The following is a 24,759-nucleotide window of genomic DNA, read 5'->3' as shown; positions in this document are numbered from 1 at the left end:
AAAACAGAGAAGTAGTGAAGTTTAAGAGAGTTTTGATGAAAGCCCTTTAAATAAGGCAGTGGTCCTCAAACTTTTTAAATAGGGGGCCAGTTCACTGTCCCTCAGACTGTGGGAGGGCCGGACTATAGTAAAAACAAAAACTCACACTCTGTCTCCTCCCCTCAGCCCATTTCCCATAACCTGGTGGGCAACGTCCTCTGTGTGCGGCAACTGGCCCGCAGGCTATCGTTTGAAAACTCCTGAAATAAGGTCATCCCAAAAGCATTTGAGTATGAAATTGAAAAGAAGACAATAACCAGGCTGAAGATAGGAAAAGATCTGCAAAGATTCTCATAACTAGTTCCTTTATATATCAAGAACAATAGAGCTACTGTATTTGGACACCTTAATCTTGAATGCGTATAAGAGGAGGCAGAAAGGGCACTGAAGAGAATAAGGATGAGAAAAAGAACTATATTAAACCAAAGCAACCCAGAGAAGATCTATGTTGGAGATAACATAATTGTGAGGGAGTTTTTGAATATATTTTATAAGTAACTGAAGGAGGGTATGGATGGAAAAAATCTAATAACTTATTATTGCCTCTGAAAGATGTCCAAGAGAATATTAACATGTGCTTCCTTTCTATTTATATAAAATAAGCTTGAAAATAAGCTATATGCATATTGATGGCACATCAATGAAGTTTCAGAAGGTAATAGTCTGGTTTTGCAAGTGATACTTCATAATAGACTGCATCTTTTGATTTTTGTCAATTATAAATATCATTTGATTCAATAGTCATCGTTACTCTAAAGGTTCTCCTTCACAAGATATTTCTCATACATATACCAAAAATAAACAAGATACTTTAAAAGAAACAATAGGAAAGAAAATCTTAATTTAATGTATCCTCTGATTGCTTACATCAAGCAAAATATGAAATAGGCTTATATGTGCTATCTATCTATATCTATACTATATATATAATGCAGAATCTTAATGGTAGAAAAAAATCTCAACTGATGCTTAGGTCCTCCAATTATTCATGTTGACAGATGACATTGTGTTGATAGCATATGGAACACTAGAATGTCTCCTAAATAAGATTCATAATCACTCAAAAAAACTTGGCTAAATGTCTGTAAAGGAATAGCGTTCATTATTCAGATATGCAGTTGGATTAGCCATTTACACAATTTATACATTTGTTGCTAGATAGATAACTGATGACTAGTCCATTACTCGATTGATACCTTCATAATATTAAGAAAATATGAGGAAGATCTTTAATATTTTGACTTGACCACTTATGGTGAACTTAAGGAAGGACATGGAGGACAATAACACAAGGGGGAATACCACGGTGATAAGGAAGGAAGGAAGGAAGGAAGGAAGGAAGGAAGGAAGGAAGGAAGGAAGGAAGGAAGGAAGGAAGGAAGGAAGGAAGGAAGGAAGGAAGGAAGGAAGGAAGGAGAGAAGGAGAGAGAGAAAGAAGGAAGAAGGGAGGAAAAGAAATATTAAATGTGCCATACAATGTGCACTTTATTAATATTTTCTCATTTGATCCTCACAAAACTCTGAGAATTAGGTGCTATTATTATTCCCATTTTACAGTTAAGGAAGCTGAGGCAAATGGAAGTTAAATGCCCAAGATCACAAAGCTAGAAAGTATATAATACTGGTTTTGAACTCAGATCTTCTTGACTTCAGACCCAGAGCTCTATCCACTACACCACCTACCTCTCTCTCTAGAGGACGATATGAGAAAGGAATGTTAAGACAAATGGTCTGTCCAAAAGCATGGAGATAAGTAATGAAATTCCTCATGTATGAGGAACAAAAAGACAAATTTAATTGAAACATTAAACTAAGTAAAGGACAAATTGACTGTCCTTTCTATTAATAGTTTGATTTTTTGGTTAATAGTTAATAGTTTGCTTTTTAAATTTTTCCCTTTTTTTCTGTCAGACCTGTGATTTTGTCAATATACTGGGATCCCAGGGAGAAAGGAACACTGGTGGAGAGAAATTCTCTATCAATGCAAATTAGCACCTTTTGTTCAAATTTTGGTTTTAGAAAATTGCCTGGAGCCGTGAGAGGTCAGGTGACTTGATCACAGAGAATGGCAGGTCTTGAATGCAGGTCTTCCAAGCTCCCAGAGGGTAGTACTCTACTTAGTAAACTACTCTGTTTATCTCACTTTTCACTTGATAAACTTAAGAGTATTTCAAAATACTAATTGGATTTTTCAGGCTCATATTTGAATCCATATAATTCAATGTACATTCATAAATAGGTACTGTGCTATTTTTAAAAATACATATATTATGTGTCTATTGTAATTTCAGAACATTTGTAATTTTGAAAGGCTTTCAATGATATTAATGTAGTAATTTACATTTTTCTCTTAGGTTTTTACTGGAATCTTCACAGCAGAAATGTTTCTCAAGATAATTGCCATGGACCCCTATTATTATTTCCAAGAAGGCTGGAATATTTTTGACGGTTTAATTGTCAGCCTTAGTTTAATGGAGCTTGGCCTGGCAAATGTAGAAGGACTTTCTGTACTCAGATCATTCAGACTGGTAAATGAATTGCTTATATTTAATGGTGACAAAAGATTGTGTTATATTTTTAATGTTTATATAATTTTATTATTAATGGATCTTTACTTTTAGGCAGTGATGTTCTATATAGAATATTAAAATGTCTATCATAAGATGAAAAATTGAACTTCACTAATAGCTGTTACCTATAGCTTTATTTTCTATAAGTATATAGTTAAAAATTCTCAGATGAACTTCAGTGGGATTTTTTTTTTCATTTTAGAAAATTATATTTTTCTTTTGTATTTAAAAGAATGGCTTAGTTTATGGGCCTCTTAATAATGGAGGGAGGAAGAAGTCATTAAATTAATTATGCCTCCAGAATTCTCATCAGATGTTTGTGGATTTTATGAAGGGTAGATTTTTGTAAATTTTTTTTCTAAATTTCTTGGTTCTGTAAGATAAACAATGTTCTTGTGCATATTTTATCTTTAAGACAATTGGTTTCAAATTCTAGTGGCAAGATCAATTTAAATTCCACCCCCCATTGTTTTGTTGTTAAAATGAAGGTTTCTGTTGTTCTTTTCTCCAGAATATGGTGGCTCTTATTTGAAAATTAACTGGAAAGAGAACCTGAAGCCAGAAGAGAAGATAGGGAATTGAAGTGTAATAAAAGAATTCTAGCTCAATTTAGAAATGATTGTTGCCTATCTCCTATGGCTAAATAATTGGTTGATTTGATTTTAAGAGTATAAATTCACTATACTGAGTTGGGGAATAGTTACTAGGATGAAACTAGTAAATCACATATTCAGCCAAATATTTTTAGTGTGTAAATTATTTTCTAGGACTAACTTAACTTTGATAGATATTTGATATACATATGATTCAACATTAAACTGATCCTTCTAACATTTATGAAAGAAAAAAAATGATTGCTGTTACTTAATTGTAAATGATACTTTAGTGATCTGAAAGAGCTAATACAAAGTCTCTAACATAATGGTAGGTAGCAATTTATATACTTCTAATAGTTGACTAAGTTATTGAAAAAATATCCTGACAAAGTAGGGATATATAGATATTAATCCTTTAGTAAAATGAAACTTTTGGAAAATATAGCTGGAAATTAAAACAAAGTATATCTGAGACTTTCTTATGGATTTAAAATTATTTGTATTTTACCTTCTGTCATTTACATTTTAATATTTTTTTAACATTTCTAGATCTGAGAAATAATTAGTAAACAAGCTTTAAAATACACATGACTGAACTTTTTAGTCATTTCCAGATTGTGCAGGAATTCCTTTATTGATCACAAATTCATCAAATCCTCTTCTGGTTTCAATGCAGGAAATATAGAATGCAGTTGGGCCTTTAAGAATTTAAATGTCAAACAGATAAACTTTATATTGTATCCTAGTGATAGTAGGGAGCTACTGGAGTTTATTGAGATAGGAAATGGGGAACTGATTTGCTCAAACCAGCATTTTAGGAAAATTACCTTGCTATCTATGTAGAAGATGGATTGAAGAGAGATACTTTTAGTAAGGAGACAAATTAGGAAGACATTGCAATATTCCACATGAGAAATGATAATGGCCTAAGCTACATTGAGTGGAAATAAGGGGATTTATGCAAGAGATTTTGTGGAGGTAGAAACAATAAGATTTGAAAACAAAGTATATATTTAGGATAAAGGAAAGTTAGGTATTGAAGATAACTTCTAGTTATGAATCTGGGTGAATGGAAGAATGATAGTACTTTTGTCATGAAGAAAGAAGTTTAGAAAAGATATGGATTTGGGAGTTATGTTTTAGCTCTCAGTACAGATGAAATTATAGAATCCTGAAATAGGGAAGAGTAATTAGATGTGAGAAATGTTGTAGAGGTACAATCAACAAAATTTGAAAGCTGATTGGATTATGAAGTCAGAAGAATTAGGGATAACTCCTAAGTTGTAGAGTTGTAAACTTTGGTTATTTGAACAGAAAAGTTGGGATATTTATTATGCAATTGGAGAAATAGAACTAGATGTTCTGAGTGAGATTATTGTTTAAAAATAGAGTTTTGGGAATCATCTGCAAAGGATCTAAGCCATGGGAGCAGATAAACTCACCAAGGAAGCATGTATAGAAAGAAAACACAGGAGAGCCTAGGAGAGAACCTAGAAAGATATTCATATTTGAAGAGATAAGAGATGGATAAAAATCCAGAGGTGGATGATGAGCCAGTAAATGGGGCTGAGAAGGAGCAATCAGATAGGGAGGAGAAGAACCAAAAAATGTTGTCAGAAAGGCTTAAGTCAAGGAAAGAATATTCACAAGGAAGTCAAAAATATATGATGCTATGGAGCATACAGGAAAGAGGCCATCTGATCTCAGTTGAGAGATCATTAATAACTTAGCAGAGAGCCATTTTAGTCAAGAGTCAGAAACAAGATTACCCAGAATTGAGGAGTAATTGAGTAAGAAAGAAGTGGGAGTCATGAGTCTAACCAACTTTGCCACAAGTTGACTATGAAATGGAGGATAAAGAATAATACTTTCTGAAATGGCTGTCAAGTGAAGGATTTCTCTCATGTTTTTGCTTTTAAGTAGGGAGATAATATTTGTGAGGAATGAATCCAGTAAACAAGGAGAGATTAAAGATGGAAGAGCGTGAGGAAAAGAGAGAAAAAGAAAGCTCTCAAAGGAGAAGGGGGACATGAAATCAAAGGCACTAGTATAATAAAGCTTAGTCTTGGCAAATAGAACGGCCACCTCTTCTTCAGGGACCTTAAGAGAGGAGATAAAGGGGCCATATAGAGAACTTTTGAAGTGCTGAGTAAAGTACAAATGAGAATGCTAAATGTCCTTGATTTCTTGGTAAAGTAGGTGGCAGGTATTTTGTTTGGGGGGCAGGGAGATTGTTGTTGATAACTCGAGAAGAGAAGACTAATGTTTGGAACAGCTGGTGCTTGTAATAAAATAAAGACACAAGAAAAATAAAAGCATTCTTCTGTGGTAGCAGTTGACATTAAAAAATATAAATTTATCATAAATCCATTTAACACTGTTATATAACTTCATTTGGTGACGTTAAGCAATACTGGAGTAGGAACAGAAAAGGTGGATGATGGGAAGTAACCCATGGCTGAGAATTGGAAAGGCTTGAGAGTCATTAGAGCAAGTGATGGATCCAAGATCAAGGAACAAACAGTACAGATGCAAATAGATTAAATGGATTAAGAATGTAAAAGGAAGAAAGCAAGGGTGATGCTTTAGAAGAACAGAAAGGGATGGAGAAAATGAAGATTGCATTGAGTTCAGAGAAAAGGTTTAGGAGAAATGAGGCAGAGGGGTGAGGGAAAATAAGAATACTTATGATCATAGAAGTGAATATCAGAGTTCATGATTCTGTAGTTGGCATAGCTATAGGTGGCAATGAGATATAACCTATGGCTACTCCTGAATAATTGAGGTGGAGCTGAAAATGTAGGTCATAGAAGTAAAAAATAATTGGTAGGTTATTGAAGGAGGGAACATCAACATTTTTACTGAAGTTCTAAAATATAAAAACAGAAGAGGCAGTGGGAAGAAGAGTGAGCCAGATACTCAGTTCCTTGAGAAAGAAGGCAAATCTATTACATTAAGGATTTGGGTCAGATATTATAAAGAGATATAAAGACCTTTAGTGGAGAAAAGGCTCCTGTGTGATATTGGTAGGATTAAGTTTTGAAAATGTCAATGAGGAGCACATAATATTATTTTTCCTCTTCTTCCTCCTGGTCCAATATGTCAGGGGCATAAGATGATCAATCTCTTTTAGATGGTAGTAAGAGAGGCATCTCCTGATGGTGCAAAGTTTATGAGAGTTCAAGATAACTGAAAGAGCATAAGAGGAAATAGTTGTATATGAAAAGGATTTTTTAAAAATTATAGCAGAGGTTCCAAAGGATAGAGATACATGGCCTGTTGGAATAGGAAGAAAGAGGAAGGGAAGGATTTAAGAGGAAGATAACATAGCTGAATGGAAATGTAAAAGCAAGGAGGTCTAGCAAGCTACTGGGTTTCTCATGTTAATATAAAGCAACATTGTTCTGTCACCAAAGAAGTATGCTCATTATAGACTGCTGCTGAAATCGAAATAGTATTGAAAAAATATTGAAATTATTAAAATAGTAGATATTACTTCATACTTCAAACACCATAATTACTTCAGAAATAAACTTTCATGTATATATATGCATATACACAAATATTATAAATATATATGTATATGTAATATATATAATATATATATATATAAAGATTTGTAAAGTATTTCATTCTCTCGACTGATCCTTCAACAAAACTATAAGGTAAGTACTACTATTCCCATTTTACAGAAGAAAAAACTGAGACTGAAAGTGAATAACTGACTTTCCTGTGATCTCAAAATCATTAAGTGTAAGGGGCAGAATTCAAACCCAGCTCTCTCCTGACTATAAATCTACTAAGTTTTCTACAGCACCTTGTTTCTTTTCAGTACGTGGACCAAAATAACAGGAAATAGACAAGGAACCGAGGTAATATATTCAGTAGCCACTAATGGGAAAGCATACCAATAATCCATTTCCCAAAAGAGCTAAATATGAGTGAGGAACAGAACTTCATTAGTCACAGTAACAGCTTTTTTTTTTTTTTTTTTTTTTTTTTTTAATGCTTTTTTCCCCTTAGCTTCGAGTTTTCAAGTTGGCAAAATCTTGGCCCACACTGAACATGTTGATAAAGATCATCGGTAACTCAGTCGGGGCTCTGGGAAACCTGACCTTGGTACTGGCCATCATTGTCTTCATTTTTGCTGTGGTCGGCATGCAGCTCTTTGGCAAGAGCTACAAAGAATGTGTCTGCAAGATCTCCAATGACTGTGAACTGCCACGCTGGCACATGCATGACTTCTTCCATTCCTTCCTGATTGTGTTCCGGGTGCTGTGTGGAGAATGGATAGAGACCATGTGGGACTGTATGGAGGTGGCAGGCCAAACCATGTGTCTTACTGTCTTCATGATGGTCATGGTGATTGGAAATCTAGTGGTATGTAGATGTATTTCTTCATTGTTTTAAAACCTCAAATGATATCCACTATTAAGAAAGATGCATGACTCAACTACCCTTTTAGGAAGGGAAATTAATATTTTATATGGTTGGTTTTACATTACAGTGGAAAATACCACAGCCAGTGTTCAATTATTCATAAAAAGAGGACAGGAATAGCTTGGATAATTGAAGTCCACAGAAAACCCAGAAATAGCATTTGAACCAATAGTTCCTGAATTCCCTCCTCCATTTGTAATGATCATTTTTTGTTTTGTGTAAATATCACTTTTAGTTTTCTCTTATAGATTCTGTGCTAAGTTGTCACATATGCTCACAAGCATGAGTTTGAAATGTTTCAAATCTAGGTTTCCTGCTATCGCAGAGTTCAAAAGCTATAATGAAATGGCGGAAATTCATCTTCTCACATTTTTATTAAATATTTTGCTTTTTTTCCTAAATAAGGTAAAAACAATTTTTGGCAATTCAAAAAAGAAATTGAGTTCAAATTCTCTCCCTCATTCCTTCTCCTTCCCCTTCTTGAGAAGGCATACTTTTAAAAGCATGCAAGGCATTTGGTTATTAAAAACTTGTTTTCCATCAAAGTATCTTTTGTCAATAGAGAAATAAATATGTTGGGAGTGGAAGGGGTAGGAGAGTGGAATACATATATGAAGATACAGTCTCTCAATTTCTTTGAAACCTGGAAATATTTGGATGAACTAATCCAGAGAGAGGTGAACAGGATAAGGAGAACAATTTAGACAGTAATAAGAACACTAAAACAAACCTAGAAAAACCTAAGAGTTTGATCAACACAGTGACCAACCATGATTCCAGAAATCAATGATGATGAAGCATGTTGCCCAGCTTTTAACAGAAAAGTGATGGATTCAGGGTGAAGAAGGAGACATATATTTTTTGAACATGGATAATGTAGGAATTTGGTTTTTGTTTTTATTTTTTGATGTATATTTGTTACAATGTTTTTGTTTTTATTTTTTAATAGTGAGAAGGTGGGAAAAGGTGAAAAAAATAATTTTTGTTAATTGAAAAAGAATTTAAAAGCCAAAATACTTTCCCTGTAAATGAAATGCATTTTGAATTTAGAAGAAAAATTATCATAATTATGAACCTTAGCTATTATTAATTTGACAAATAATTGTTATATATATGTAAAATAAACAACAAAAATTGTTTGAAAAGTAGTAGAAGACAGATCAGATTGTGACAGACTTGAATGAAAGATCCCTTAAGTCCAAACTTTTTTTTCCCTTTAAAGAATGGGGTGGTTGTAAGCAGGCTACAACATATAACAAAAAAAAATTTCAAAAGAAGATGTCTTTAGGAAAATATGTAGTCAAAACAGATGAGTTAGTCACATGGTCAGAGTAGTATATTTCAGTTTTGTTTTGTTTTTTTAAGATATTAGAAAAAGGCAAGGAAAGCCTCTAGAACATTGGGTTGAACTTTTTATGTAAAACTTATAAGAGGACATGGATAAGAGTCATGTAGTATGGGAAAATATGAATGAGTTGGAGGGAATCTAAAATTGATAAAAAAAAAAAAAATACAGATCCAATTAAGTAATGAGAAACTACTGAAGTTTTTTGATTAGTGAAATAACTTTAAAAGGACAGTACTTTAGGGAACTGACTGGCAATGATATATGTAAGATGAACTTGAAGAGGAAAATACTGATCACATAATAGAAAATATAAGTTTGCTAAAAATCAAACTTACCTCTCCAATTAATATATCTTTATATTTATATGTCAAATTGATAAGAGAAATATAGTTTCCTAGGGAAGTTAGCCCATGGATTTTATCTTGATTATCATACAAAATTAAAATTAGACACTAAAGATAATACTAAACAATCATTTTAATTTTATCCTTCTTTTCATACTTTTGTGTATTTTATAACAATGTTTTATATAAAACATAGAAGTCTGATTTTTATAATAATAAAAATTACATACCTTAAATATGTTTTATTTGTATCTTACATAGAAACTGAATATAATAAAATTGTTTAGAAATTAATATTCAACAAAAACCAACTTCTCATGTCTCTAGGGATATTGCTAATAATTTTGACTCCTCAGAAGTCACTGATAAAATGTGAATGCATATGGTTTCAATATGAATTCATTGAAAATCATACTGAGATGGCCAATTTCATGACTTAAAATTGTCAGTCTTTGCTAAAGATCTTGACTTTAATATTTAAATTTTGTTTTATATTTTATCAGAGTTCTATGCTTTGATATAAGTGAAGTATTTGCAATTGTTTTAGCAAGATAATCTAACATGGATCACAGAAAATAGCTGTTGACACAATCATTGTGTTAGAAATATCATATTTAATTGTACTGGAAACAATTGGACTTTCTGATTCCTGTTTTCTTATTGCATTTTAGGTATTGAACCTGTTTCTAGCCTTGCTACTGAGCTCCTTTAGTTCAGACAACCTTGCTGCCACAGATGATGATAATGAAATGAATAATCTTCAGATTGCTGTGGGAAGGATGCAGAAGGGAATAGATTATGTGAAAAGAAAATTACGTGAATTTATCCAGAAAGCCTTTGTTAGAAAACAGAAAGCTTTGGATGAAATCAAACCACTCGAGGATCTAAACAATAAGAAAGACAGCTGTATTTCTAACCATACCACAGTAGAAATAGGCAAAGATCTGAATTACCTTAAAGATGGGAATGGAACAACCAGTGGAATAGGCAGCAGTGTTGAAAAATATGTTATTGATGAAAGTGACTACATGTCATTCATAAATAACCCCAGCCTCACTGTAACAGTACCAATTGCTGTTGGAGAATCTGACTTTGAGAATTTGAATACAGAAGAATTCAGCAGTGAATCAGATCTAGAGGAAAGCAAAGAGGTAGGGCTTTTAGAATTAAGAAATATGTTGGTATTTTTTTAAACTTTTTTATGTTGTTGGACAATGCTAAATCTAAGTTTGTTTTTTGTTTTCTTTTTACTGAAAAAAGAAGTAATCTCTATCAACTATGCAAGACTAATGATTGATATGTAAGTTTCACTTCAGTATCAAAGATCCTGGTAATTTGTTATTTCTATCAAATAATCATAATTTTGGATGTTTTATGATACTTATGAAATAATGTTGAATTTTCCATCTTATGGGTTTCTTTTGTTTTGTTTTGTTTTGTTTGTTTTTAATCTTGTGGTTAACAATAATGCTCTATAAAAGGTTTCTACTGATATACTAAATATCTGTGGTTGGAATAATACTAAAATAGAAATCCTTCCCATAATAGTACCTCTTAGTTTATGTGTCTTAAGTGTCTTTAAATGTAATGGAAAAATCTTTGATGAAAAAGTAATTGGATCTCTAGGGATATTACATCCTCATCTCTTCAAAAATCATTGCTATAAAGTGATTGCATTTGATTTCAATGTGGATTCACTGAATGTTAAATGGCTGATCTTATGACTTAATATTGTCAGCCTTGGCTAACTAAAGTCAGGTTTGGATTTTGAACTTAACATTTACATTTTGTCTTATATTTTATCAAAAGGGTAATTGGGGAAAGGGAAAATTTTCCCATAAAACTTGTAGTATCTATTTTATAATAGGAATATTTTAAGTCAGAGGTCTTTGAAGGCACATAATCATTAATTTTTAGATCAAGTCAGTTCCTACTGGAAAAGGGAGAATATGTGAAGAAGAGGGGGACACTTTAAAGATAAGTTAAAATTTAAAGATAAAATATTAAAAATTACTTCACTATCAAATTCAAAAACACAGGAAGGCTCACAAAAAAGTAACTAACAAACCTGATTGGTTCAAATTTACTTTTGGTTTTTCATTTCCTTTCTTGCTTTTCTGCAGAAAAAAATTAGCGATACCTTTGATTAGCAATAATGGTCTCCTATGTTCTTTGATGCACCCTGAGTCATCACTACACTATTTAATGAAGGTAAAATAGAAAATGTTTTATTGTACTTGTTTCAATAAAATTTTAATGCATAGAGCCTAATTATCATTTAGGATTTCTTGAGAACTACATGGACAATAAGAGGAAAAACAAATCTGAATTTCTTTTTAATGTAAGGAATCTAGCCTACACACACACACACACACACACACACACACACACACACACACACACTCCACACATTGTCCCTATTAGCCCAACTGTTATGTGATGATAAAATGAAAACTGTACTGATAAGAAATGAATTTCAACTCTGTACATTGCAATGACAATATTTTAAAGCATTGACCAGACAGTTCATTTGTAAACACAATTGATACTTAAAATATGAGCTTTTGTTTTTGATGAAAACAGGGTTTATGAAGTGATCAGGGTTATGATATCACCATTAAATGCCACTAGTAGTGTGGAATTTTTAAACAAACAAAAAAAGGAAGGATAGAGAAAGAGATAGAGAGAAACAGAGAGAGAGAGAGAGAGAGAGAGAGAGAGAGAGAGAGAGAGAGAGAGAGAGAGAGAGAGAGAGAGAGAGAGAGAGGGGGAGGGAAGGAAGGAATGAAGGAAGGGATAAAGAAAAGGAGAAAGGAAAGAAATAACCTTTTTAATTTAAGTGCTTCTATAAAATATAAACAGTGGAGATTGCTAACATTGCTGAGATAATTTATGAAAATGTACCAATATTGTAGCCTAGAAAAACAGCTGCTGATATGAAGAACGTTATTTTTAAATATAGTGGTCATCTAAAATAAATGTTTTTATTCTCAGGTCTCTGAACTTTTAAAAAACATATTTTGATAACTATTTCATTATACTTGTTTCTTTTGTAATCCTATATATTATAGTTTATGCATTTAAAAACATTATTCTAAAGACAAGGTCTTTAGACTTCAGTAAATTACCAAATGAGTCCATGACACACACAAAAATTAGGAACCCCAGCCTTTTCATTTGGTTATCATATGGACCATGCTTAAAGAAAAAAAAAAAAATGGGACCAATTTCTGACTTTTAATATTTGTGTTCGGTTGCAGAGACTAAAATCAATCTTCCACAGTGAAATTCAATTGTATGAAAATTAATCAGCAATATATGATTATTAAAATGGAAAAATATATGTATCCTCCCCAATAGCACATATATTCTCTTTTAGTAAGTAAAGTTGATTTTTGTTTCATGCATATTCATGTTTCAAGATATTCAAACCAAACTGGATGTTCTCACACAATTAAACATTTTAAAAGTTCCTGCCACCTAATGAAACTGTTCAAGTGTACTTCCTTTGAAAGATAAAGTAAGTTTAATTAACAGCCTTAGTATTTGTTGGTCTTCTTTGGTCCAAAATATCATATTACTTTTTGCTCAGCTAGCCCAATGCAATAAAATCCAATAAACATTTATTAAGCACCTACTATGGCTTAAGAGCTGGATATACAATTAAAAAGAAAGACAATCCCTGCCCTCAAGTAGGTTACAATCTAATGGAAGTCAGCCCCACTAATTTGATGTAGCTTGAAATTAGGAAAACTACACTCAGCTCTGTTTCTCCTGATTATTTACTTAAATGTTTGATTTTTGATTGAACATCATTTTTTTTTAAAGAATCACATATGTTATGTAAAATAACTTGGAAGCTACTATTCAGTTGAAATTGACTGTGGGAGTTTAACCTATAGGTTCCTTATTGGAAGTGTGCAAACCAGCCACCTTGCTTAAAAGTTCTCTTTCCTTTTTCTTCCTGTGTTGCTATACTTGTTAATTCAAGTCAGTATAAATTATTAAGGATCTGTTCTGGGTAGGAAATATGGTTAAAATGCAAATTTTGAAGAAATTTTTCACTTATAACTTTTTTAAAAATTAAATCTTTTAAAGGTAGGTGTAAATTTAAATTTGCTTATTCCTTTATTCTGCCTTCCATATAATAGCAAAAAGTGAAAAACTGAAATAGATGTTTAGAAAATTTGTTTTCTGAAACTGGCTGCCTCTAATGTGGCAGGATATGAGCATTCTATTGGGTATATTGGGTAGGAGGTGTAGGTTTCTCTTTCTTTCCAAAGAGCTAAAAAAAAAAAAAAGTTTAAAAATAAAGTAAGAAAAAGAAAAGTGGGGATTATCTTAAAAGGGATCAGTATTTTAATGTGTTAAGATCAAGAATATTTTCAGTAGTTTTTACCATGGTATTTAAAAAATTAAATATATATATACACACACACACACACATACACATATATATATATAACAAATAACTTTTGCCAGGATATGTTTTAAATCATGGTCCCTGCTTCCAGCTTTTTAGAGTAATCTTTAACTATTGAAGAATACATTTTAGGATACTTTCACTAAAAGTTATACTTCGAGGAATACTTTTGAATTAAAATTGGAATGTGTTTCAGATCTATTTTAATCCTGCATATGATGCTTTTGCATACAACACTAGAATCTTACTACAGCATTTCCTTGGAGATATTGCAAGTTTGGTTCCAGACCACCACAATAAAGCAAATGCCACAATAAAAGGAATCACAATAATTATTCAGTTTCCCAGTGCATATGACAATAATGTTTACATTATGCTATAGTCTATTAAGTATTCAATAGTATTATGTCTAAAAAAGCAGTATACATACTTTAATTTTAAAATGCTAACCATCATATGAACCTGCAGCCAATTGTAATCTTTTTGCTAGCTGAGGGTCTTTCCTGGATGTTTATGCCTGGATGCTAAGGATTGCTGAAGGTTGGGATAGCTGAGGTAATTTTCTTAAAATAAGACACAATGAAGTTTGCTAAATTGATTGACTTTTCCTTTTAGTCAGACACCTAGATCCAGGTCATTGTAGAGTTATTAAATAGCCTAATTTTAATATTGTACTTCAGGTAATAGGGAGTCCCCTGGAAAGGGAGAGAGACAGAGGAAATGCTAGTCACTGCAGCAATCAGAAGACAATATTTCTCAATTAAGTTGGCCATCTTAGTGGGCACAGTTTGTGATGCATCAAAACAATTGGAAAGTAACTCAAAGATCACTGATCACAGATCACCATAACAAATATAGTATTGAAAAGAGGTGAACTTTTGCAAGAGTTGCCAGATTGTAATACAGAAACAAGGTATGCTATTGGAAATGCTTGAACACAGTTGCCACAAACCTTTAACTTATAAAAACAAAACAAAACAATGAAATATCTATAAAGCACAGAAATACAAGTAACACATATACATAAAGAGACATTAAAGGAGATAATGTGGAGTTTAATATAAGAGAGGCTTATCTTAGAACCCATGTAAGAGAGTATAATTATTGAGGAACCATAACCATTTTCTTAGAGGAAAATCATGGATATCAGGTGGTCTCATGTCCCCTACCAAAGACAGCTTTAGAATGAGATTCCAGAGTATTTCAGCCATAGTAAATAGTAGCAATTTTTTTTGTTCATTTATATTCTTCATCTCTATTCATTGTATCTAAAATTATTTGTTTTCATGCCTTTTGCTTGTAGTGATTGAATATATACTCTATTTTTTAGAGTTCAGTAAAAGAGATGTGTTGGGAAATGTGTGTTGAAGTCATATTTGAATGCCTTTTTGTTCCAGTATAAAATTTAGCCATATCATATCATGAACTTCACTGCTTACCATTCTTACTTCTCACAGGAGTAGAATCAAGCTGGAGCAATCAAGAATGCAGCTCTGGTGGTTTTTAACCAGACAGAGGCACGTGCCACCACCACATTTACTCAGGTTACCTAAGCAAGTTATAAATGTATACTCACTTCTTCCTGACTATTGACTGGCCTGCATGCTCCTTAGCTGTGTTCCTTGCCCATCCATTGGCAGTATAGTAGAAACATGCACAGATGCTGTCTACGCTGTCATATAAGCATGGTCAGGCAAGACTGACAATTCTAACATTCTGTGACTTAGAGGCTGATTTTTCTGTGTAGACTTTAATAGAAAGTTGTACTTAATAACAAAGTGCATGCCTTTTATTAATAATCTATTTTTTATTATAGCATTACAGGGTTTTGAAGTTATTTAAAGGCCTCGTAGAAAAACATGTAGATATTTTATAAAGTAGACATACAGAGAAAAAATGCCTTTCCCTACTCTGCCCCAACTTTTTAAAAAAATTCAATAAATGTACTTTGCTAATAAAGCTAAGCTGTTATAACTTCAGCTATTTTCTACTTAGTGACAATTTTTTTCCAAGATAATTTCCCAATTTAAACAATCCTTACACTAATGCAAGCTGCTCAAAGGATGATATAATTCTTTGAAAATGTAAATTAATTAAAACATGGTTCTCAAGAGGATAGTTTCAGTTTCCATACGCTGGTACATATTAAGGAATACATACAGTTAATACAGTTAAGGAATAAATACCAGTTTATTTGGCATTTGACAGAAAATACTTAAACATTTAAAAAATAATCCACTTACAAATTATTTAAAGGCAGGGCAATATTATGGATAGAATCCTGCCTAGGAATCAGGAAAACTTAGTTTTAATCAATATTAGCTACATGACCATGAGTTATAAGACTATAAATTATAGTTAGTTGCTGATCTGGGAACTAAGTTTCCGTATTATGTATGACAACCTATTCTGGAAAAAAAAAAAAAATCAAAAGTCTAGAAAAAATTAAAATTAAAGAATACCTTTAATTTTCTGACCCAAGGATGTAAATATCATTAAATATTCCCTAAAATAAAAATATTTCCTTCAACATCTGGAAAATAATTATATGCTAAAAAAATTTTCTTCTCTCCCTTTGTTTTTATCTATCAGTTCCCTCAGTAAGTACATCTGCAAGTCATCTCAAGACTAAAATAATTGATATCTTCAGTTTTTAAATCAAGCACTGCATTTCAACCTATACTCAGTTAAGAATTATAATAGTCACCTGCAATTTTATTATTTTTTTTATTTGTTTATTGTTGTTTATTATTATTTTTAAATTTCTTTTTTTTTTTCTTTTTTTGAATGAAGGATCCTACTTTATAACATCTTGGGAAAAATAAGGACAACACTTTCTTTGGCCTTCCATTTGATATGCTCATTTGTTTTCTGTTTTAGTGAGTAACATTTGTGTATGAAAATACTTTTAGTGCTTACTCTCAAATTCATATATATATAGCCCTCCTTTCCGAACTCCATTCTCTTATCTCTAAATCTCATTTAACAATTTGTGTTTGAAAGGGTTAAGAAATGTTAATTAATTCCCTACCTTTTGGGTACTCTTTCCTCTCCCTTCAGGGATTAACAAAATATCTTCTAGGTATGAATATATCATTTTGTGCTTTAGACAATGCAGTCATCTAACAAACGTGTATTTAGCACCTATTTTATGCCTGAGATAGGCAGTAGAGATGAAAAGAAAAGTGAAATGGTCCAGTCAATAAGAAGCTTCAAGTTTAATTGAGGAGACAATAGAAGACAATAAACCTTGACATTGTTTTTAAAATATTATGATAATTGTAAAGACAATTTTTTGTCTTTGTTTCTACTTTGTAATTTTTTTACTTTGTAGCTTTTTGTATTTATCTGGTGTATTTAAAAACATTATTCTGAGAAGAAGTCTATAAGCCTTACTAGAAAGCCAAAAAGGAGGGTCAGAGGGGGACATGCTAGAAAAAAATTAATTAAAAACCCCTGACATATAGCTATTTTAAAAATAGATTCAAAAATAATATTGTTGTCTAATAGTGTTCAACTCTTCATGACCTCATTTGGAATTTTCTTGGCAAAGATACTGGAATGGTTTGCCATTTCCTTTTTCACCATTTTACAGATGAAAAATCTGAAGTAAACAGTGTTAAGTGACTTGCCAGGTCTAGTGTCTGAGGCCAGATTTGAACTCAGCAAGATGAGTCTTCCTGATTCCTTCCAAATCTCTGTTCACTGTACCATTTTAGATTTCTAAGATGCAAAATAGAAAATAATTTGGGGAAGAAGACACTAGCAATTGGAAGAATAGGAAAAATTTCATAATAAATGGAGCTGTTTTGAAGAAAAGGTCTAGGATCAGGAATAAGTGAATTCTAGGCATAGAGACAGACTATGTAAAGGCAGACAGAATTGAAATATTGAGCATTGTGTACAGGGAGCAGTAAGGAAGCAGATTGGCAGAACACAGAATACTTGAGGAGAAATAATATGGAATCAATATGAAAAAATGGCCAAGAATCAGATTATGAAGAGATGCTAAAAAAAAAAAAAAATACATACTCTCAAAGCAGTTGACATTTTACTGAATGTATTCATAAATAAATATAGAATGTATCGAGAATAAATATGAAATGATTTCATACAACAGAGAGAATTAGGAAAGGTCTCATGTAGGTGGTAGTGTTTGAGCTGAATATTTAACAGCGTTACATATTACAAGAGGCAAAGGTCAAGAGAGAGTACATTCCAAACATGGCAGATAACTTGAGGCACAGCAGATCCAATCTTGTGTAAAGGAAATAAAATGTTAGCCTACTTGAATAGAACAAAGATTGAATGAAAAGGAGAAATGTGTTATCTGCATGTAAAGATAAACTGAAATGAGATTGAGATTGTGAATTATTTTAAAGCCTGAGAGAGTGGCTTGTACTTCAACATAAAGGCAATAAAGAAGCCACTTTCCTGAAGCTTCTTAAACAGGTATTATCAATTTGACAGCTATATGAGAAATGGATCAAAGAGGAAAAGAAGTGACTCAAAAGAGTTCTAATTCAAAGAGTTCTAAGAGACTAATTAGAAAGTTTCGTCTAGGAAAGATATAATGAAAGCCTGAAATAGTTAAGTTATAATATAAGTAAAACTAAAGAGATGATTCATGTAAGAGATGTCATAGAAGGAAAAATGGACAAAATTTGGCAATGATCCAATGAAGTGATGAGAGTGAAAAACTGTGATAGTGAGTGAGTTTGTTAGCTGGGTGTCTAGAAAGGTGATGAAGCCCACTATGGAATTTGGGAAATTAGAAGGTATAGATTCAAGAGGAAAGACAATGAGTTCATTTTTGGAAATTTTGAGTTATCCAGATAATGTCAAACAAAGATTTGGAGTCTGGAAAGAAAAGAGGACTTCATATGAAATTTTGGGAGTAATCTGTATCTAGAGATGGTTCCTAAATCCAAGGAAACTGATGATAGAGAGAGAAGATGCTGCTTATTTTCAGTTAATTTCCTAAGATTATTGTCTCTTAAATTTTTGCACCCACATTTCTACATTTCTCATTATCTCAGAAATGACTACAAAGCCTCCAAAGAAAGATCATGGGCTTGGACTCAGAGATCTGGGAGAAAGTTCTGCCACTTATTTTATTAGCTATGTAACACTGCTCAATCATCCAATCTCTCTGGATCTCAGCTTCTTCATCTCTCAGAGGAGAGTGAAATTGACTTATAGGGTTTTTTCCATTTCTAAATTCATAATACTATGATTCTTTAATAAAAACTTAAGGGAAATTTGAGATCTATAGAAAGGTTGTGTTGGCTAGGGATTCCCCGGGGTTTCTCCATTTGAATGCTAAACCTGGCCCTCCTAGACAACTCTGCAGAAACTCTAATCCTATAATCCCTAAAGGAAACAATTTCCCCGGGGAACAAATAATTAGAGAAAATGGTACTTGTAAATAAGTAAGAAACTTCTAACACCTTTATGGCAGAAAGATAGATGATAATGATATGTGTGTGCATCTCCATATCTATTTTTCAACAGAGAGAGAGAGACAGAGATAGAGAGAGAGACAGACAGACAGACAGACAGACACAGAGAAACAAGAGACAGAAAGAGAGAGAGAAATAGAAAATTTAGAATTATGTGACATGAAAAAATAAAACTGTGTTTTATAGGAAAAAAAGAGGCAAAGATAAGGAGTAAGGCCAAACAGGCTTGGAGGGATGACCAGTTTAAAGGCACAAAAATAAAAGATGTAGTGTCACATGTAAGAAATAAATAGAAGAGGCCATTTTGATTAGTGTGCAGACATGAGAGAGAGAATAATGTTCAATGAGGTTGGAAAGATAGGTTGAGATTAGATTGAATAGTGCTTTTATAGCTAACCAGAAAAGTTTACATTTTATCCTCAAAGCAATGGGGAATTTCTGGAGTTGGTTCAAAAGGGAAGTCACATGGTCAGGTCTGCACTTGAGGAAAATTACTTTAGCATCAATATGTAAGATGCAGTGGAATGGTGAGAGATTTGAGACAAAAGGACCAATTAGGAAGTTGTTATAATAATCTATGTGAAAAGTGGTAATTGCAGAGATAAGCAGTCAGTTGTGAGAGATATTATATGTGAAGGTAAAAATGTTTAAGATTTGATGAGTTTATTGGATATGTGGTATGAAGAAGAGTGAAAAATTGAAGATAATTAAACCTGGGAGACTTAAGAGATGATGAGGCCTTCAGTAGAAAAAGAAAAATTTGGAAGAGGAGTGGGTTTGGGTAAAAAGGTAACAGACTCCATTTTGGTCATGTTGAATTTAAGATGCCTTTATGACATACAAGTTTGAAAGGTTCAATAGCAAGTAATGTTATGAGACTGAATTTTAGTCTGAAGACTTGGATTAGATATATGACTGGGAGTCATCAGAACAGAGTTATATCCATAGGAAAAGAAGAGATAAATAAGGTACAGAGTATAGAGGAAAAAATCTTGAGAATATTGACAATTAGAGAGTGTAATGGGGAATAATGAATAGCAAAAGAAACTAGAAAGGAGCAGTAAAACAGATGGAAACTATGAGAAAGCTGTGTCCTAAAAACCAAGGGGAACAAGTGTCTGGGAAGAGAAAATATTCAACAGAGTCAGTTATAAAAGACAGATGAAGAAAGAGTAACACTGAGAAAAGACCATTAGATTAGGCAACATTGGTACCTCAGAGTAGTTTCAGTTAGAATCTAATTAGAAACTAGATTAGAAAGAATTGAGGCATAAGTGAAAGGAAGACAAATGGAGCAACAAATGTATACAACTTTTTCAAGGAGTTGGCTGAGAGAAGAGTGATATGGAATGATAGTAGGAGTCCAATGAAGGAATTTTAAGGATAGAGGAGAATTAGGCAAGTATGAAGAATTAAGAAAGGAAAAGTTTGATAGAGAAAAATTAAAAAATCAAGAAAAATAGGAAGTGGTTATAGATGTAATCTGATGGAAGTAACAGCTGAAGATGGGATCAAGTACACCTGAAAATGAGTTAGGTATGGCAAAGAGAAGGGTTATCTTTTTGTCTAATAGTGGAGGGAAGGGGGGGTGGGGGAATGGAAGATTATGTCAAAGGGTTTTAAGACGAAGACAGTGGGAGAAGAGGAAGATCACAGTGAATGATTCCAATTTTTGCAATCAAGAGAAAAGTTCCTTAGCTGAGAAAGAGGAAAAAGGAATAGAGAGCTAGTTGGTTGGAATTCATTAGAGGATAGATGGTTAGGAATTTCTTCTATGGGGAAACCAATTAGAAATGAAGAAAGAGGCTATTTTGCTACAAGAAGAGCCCAATTAAGATTGGATAACACGAATTTGTAAATGTCCAGTCAGCATGGATAGGGTACTTCTTCTAGTTGTATTCAATAGCTTGAAAGGAGGAATAGAAGCAGATAATGAAAATAACATAAGATAATGAAAATAGCATAAAGCTGAGCTTTAGCATGAGAAAAACAAAAAGGAGCAAGTAATTCAAGAGCAGAAGACAGTGTAAAGATAAAATGGTTAACTACTGGCTTGAGTTTGGAGAGGAAAAAATATAAAATCAGAGTGAGAAAATACTAAAGAGAGGAAGGGAATGAAAGTCTAAATGAGGTGAAAAAAGAGCTGTAGAAGGAGTGAAGCATGAGAGAGAGATAGTAGATTATTATCAGCAAATGTTCTGCAGTTTATAATCTTAGGGAGTTACCTCTCTATCCACCATGTTGCCATATTCACAAAAACATATATCATCCATTCCTATTACATTATTTAAAATAGATAAAATTTTTTCATTGGAATAATTTCTTTTCCAAATAATTTTATTGAATTTCACTGTACATTAATTAACTTCACTACAAATAATAATTGCCAAAATATGATTTTCATTTATATTTCTACTATTTCTGTTTGAAGGTTACAACTAATTACATTTTAAAATCATTAAGCCTCTCAAAATTATCTGATTGGTATGCTATAATATAAAAAGATTCCTTTGACTTGACATCTTTCTCGTGAAAAAAGTCCAATAAAGGAATCTTTCCCCTTTTGATTCTGAAACTATTTTGGAGCAAGAGCATAACTTCCATTTATTGAGTTGCTGGGATTTTTCATTCAGAATGACTTGGGATTTTTAAAATACACTAGGATATATGTGGAACGAAGCCTTAGAATTCTGAAGCACTAAAATAACTGATACAGAATCCTCAAGTCACCAACATAGATCAATTTGACTCCCCCCCTCTTTTACAAAATAGAATAGAATTCTTTCTTCTTTTTCAAATTGAATAGAATTATAAATTATAATTCCTTACTAATTGATATTATCTTGATTATTGACAGGATAGGCTTTTAAAAATATAGAAATAATTTATGAGGAAGTGGCAGATATTTTTTTCTGAGTCACATATTACTATTTTATTTACTTTTAACATTTCAAGCAATAGTGTTTATATTGACTTTTTAAAAGATAAAAAAATTACTCATGCATATAGTCAAAAAAATTTATAAATAAATTTTTTTTAATTTTTTAAAAAGATAAATAATTAATACTGTCGGAAAATAGGTTTTTTATGTTTTGAAATAAAATATTGAACTTTAAGATTCATTGAATAGTTCATTTAGAAGAATGAATTCATTTAGTTCAATTCATGTGATTGTGATTATAAGAAGTATAGTAGGTTTTCAGTAAAACTAAAATTTACTTTATGACTTTACCATCTTAAAATTTAATTTTATGTTTCATATGAATGAAAGGTGATTCTTGGCATTTTTCATGCATAGACACTATTGGTTGTCTAATCATTTTATGCTATCTGGAGATCCTTCATATTTTATTCAAGATTAGTTTGAATATAATCCCTCTGACACCTTTGACAATTTCCTCTCTGTTTTTCTGTGAATGCTAGCCAGAATTAAGTGATGCAAATAATTCTTTAATCTAATCCAATATAAAAAGTTTTATCTTTTTTTTTTTACATTTTAAGTAAATGACTTTTCACATTTTCAAATACTGATGACTGTGACAATTTTTATTATCATGAAGCAACTGGTGGCTCGTGAATAGAGAGTTGACTTCAAATCTGGCTTTAGGCACTTACTATAGTAAATGACCTTGGGTGTCATTTTCCCTCAGTTTCCTCAGCTGTAAAATGGAGCACTTACATTGCAGAGTTGTTGTGAGTATCAAATGAGATAATAATTGCAAAACACACAGCACAGGGCTTGGTACATAGTAGGCACTATATAAATGCTTATTCCATGTCTTCCCTCATGAAAGCCTTTGGGAATCAGAATATTTCATGATGTTTCACTTAAGTAAAATGCTTGTTCTAAGAAATGCTCAGTGCCATATTTAAAACTATCCTATATTATATAAATAGATACAGTTTTAAAGTTAAAAAGGATTACGTTATACTTCTCAAGTTACACAGACTTATAGTGAATAAAAGTGAGATTGAATGACTGAAGACCTGAAATTTAGTCACTGATTCTTTGTGACTATAGACAAAATGCTTTGTTTATTATGCCTTTTTTTTCCCATCTATATAGTTAGAATATGATAGCCTAGCTTATGTATGAAGATTAATGTGCATATTCATTCTCTTGAAAGCAGTGACTACATGTAAAATGCTGTTAGACCTTTTCTTTCTCCTTTAAGGGGAAAGGATGTGGTTTTCTGCATCAAGTACAAAGAGAGAATGATTCTTCTTAAGGAGGGCAATTTAATACAGCATTGTGGGATATCTTCTGGTAAATGGGGATGGAGGATATCATTATAATAATGGGCTTATCATTAAATCACAAAACCAGAATTTTCACTTCCTGAAACTGCTATTTAACAACAGGGCCTGCATAGCTGTCAGTTCTGCTGTAGAGGAACCCAAGGAGGCTCATGACCTTGATTACCACCATTTTTATTTATTTAAATAACTTTGAAATTTATAGGCCTAAATCTGAGCTCTGTTCTAAGCTGTAGTCTAACATCTCTATTTGTCTAAAAGACAGCATCACCCAGAGGTCCTACCAGTATCTCAAAGTCAACTTGTGTGATTTGAACAAGTCACACAACCTGTTAGATGCTTTGCAAGAAAGCTGGCATATAAATGTGTGTTATTCAGTTCTCCATAAACCTGCCACAAACTCCACTGAGCATTGGCTATTCAGAAATGTAACTCTCCTTTTCCTAAAAAGAATATATTTTCAAGAAAATTTAAATTTATATATATTTTTAAATGCTTGCAATGAAGACTACTTGTTTTTTTCTTTAGAATATATTAATACAGATTAATCTCATATATTAGAATATGGTGATAAATATGGTATAGTTAGAATTCTATATGTTTGATAATATGAACTATTTGGCCAAGATAAAAATATTTCAACTTCTGTGTCAAAATGTATGCATAGTCTTTTATTTACTTACCTTGTAAAAATTAAAAATAAAAGTCATGACTTGTAATTCTGAAAATCAAAGATCTAAAACTTATTTTTAGATTTATATTTTTATGGTGAAAGAAGGGAAACTATATGATTGCACCGTTTTACTTAAGATAATAGGATCCCTCTTATAACATCAATTAAGTATGTATTTTGTGTACATGAGTCAACCAGTGTGGATACTTCTTCAATTAGTGTAAAACATTATTGCATGGTACTTTGGGAAAGTCTTTATGAATTGCTATGGTTGAAAAAAAAAAATCATATTTGATTATCAGCTCTCTGGTGATGAACTTCTCTCTTCTCTGTACTTAACTGTTTCTCAGATGATAGACTATGTCTGTCACTAGCTTGTAATTAGAAATCTTTTCATTTTTCTTGGGGTCTTCTAGACATTGCAATTTCCTGGCATAGACTTTTAGGGGAGGAAAAAAAAAAAAAAAAAAAAAAAAAAACAAGGTAAACTCCATGCTGGGATGAGGCAATGACGTAGGCCTTGAGAGGAGAAAATCTTCTGTATAAACATAATTTTGTAATATGATAGATGATTGTGTGCTGAGATGCTACCAATCTAACCCTATCC

General features: G+C 32.2%; 1 protein-coding gene across 7 annotated transcripts in view; it reads left to right on the top strand.

Moving 5' to 3' along the window:
- The window catches only part of SCN2A (sodium voltage-gated channel alpha subunit 2), a 155,728-nt gene that overhangs the window by 91,798 nt on the left and 39,171 nt on the right, over positions 1-24,759 (top strand). For all 7 annotated transcript variants that reach the window (XM_074303242.1, XM_074303241.1, XM_074303235.1 and 4 more), the window contains 3 exons: positions 2,394-2,567; positions 7,229-7,585; positions 10,009-10,488. In XM_074303242.1, the coding sequence (XP_074159343.1) occupies positions 2,394-2,567; positions 7,229-7,585; positions 10,009-10,488 (1,011 nt within the window). The remainder of the gene's footprint in view (positions 1-2,393; positions 2,568-7,228; positions 7,586-10,008; positions 10,489-24,759) is intronic.

Source organism: Sminthopsis crassicaudata, chromosome 3 (assembly GCF_048593235.1).
Source record: "Sminthopsis crassicaudata isolate SCR6 chromosome 3, ASM4859323v1, whole genome shotgun sequence".
Taxonomy (NCBI): Eukaryota; Metazoa; Chordata; class Mammalia; order Dasyuromorphia; family Dasyuridae; genus Sminthopsis; species Sminthopsis crassicaudata.
Note: the sequence above shows the minus strand (reverse complement) of the source record. Positions and strands in the feature narration are given on the sequence as shown.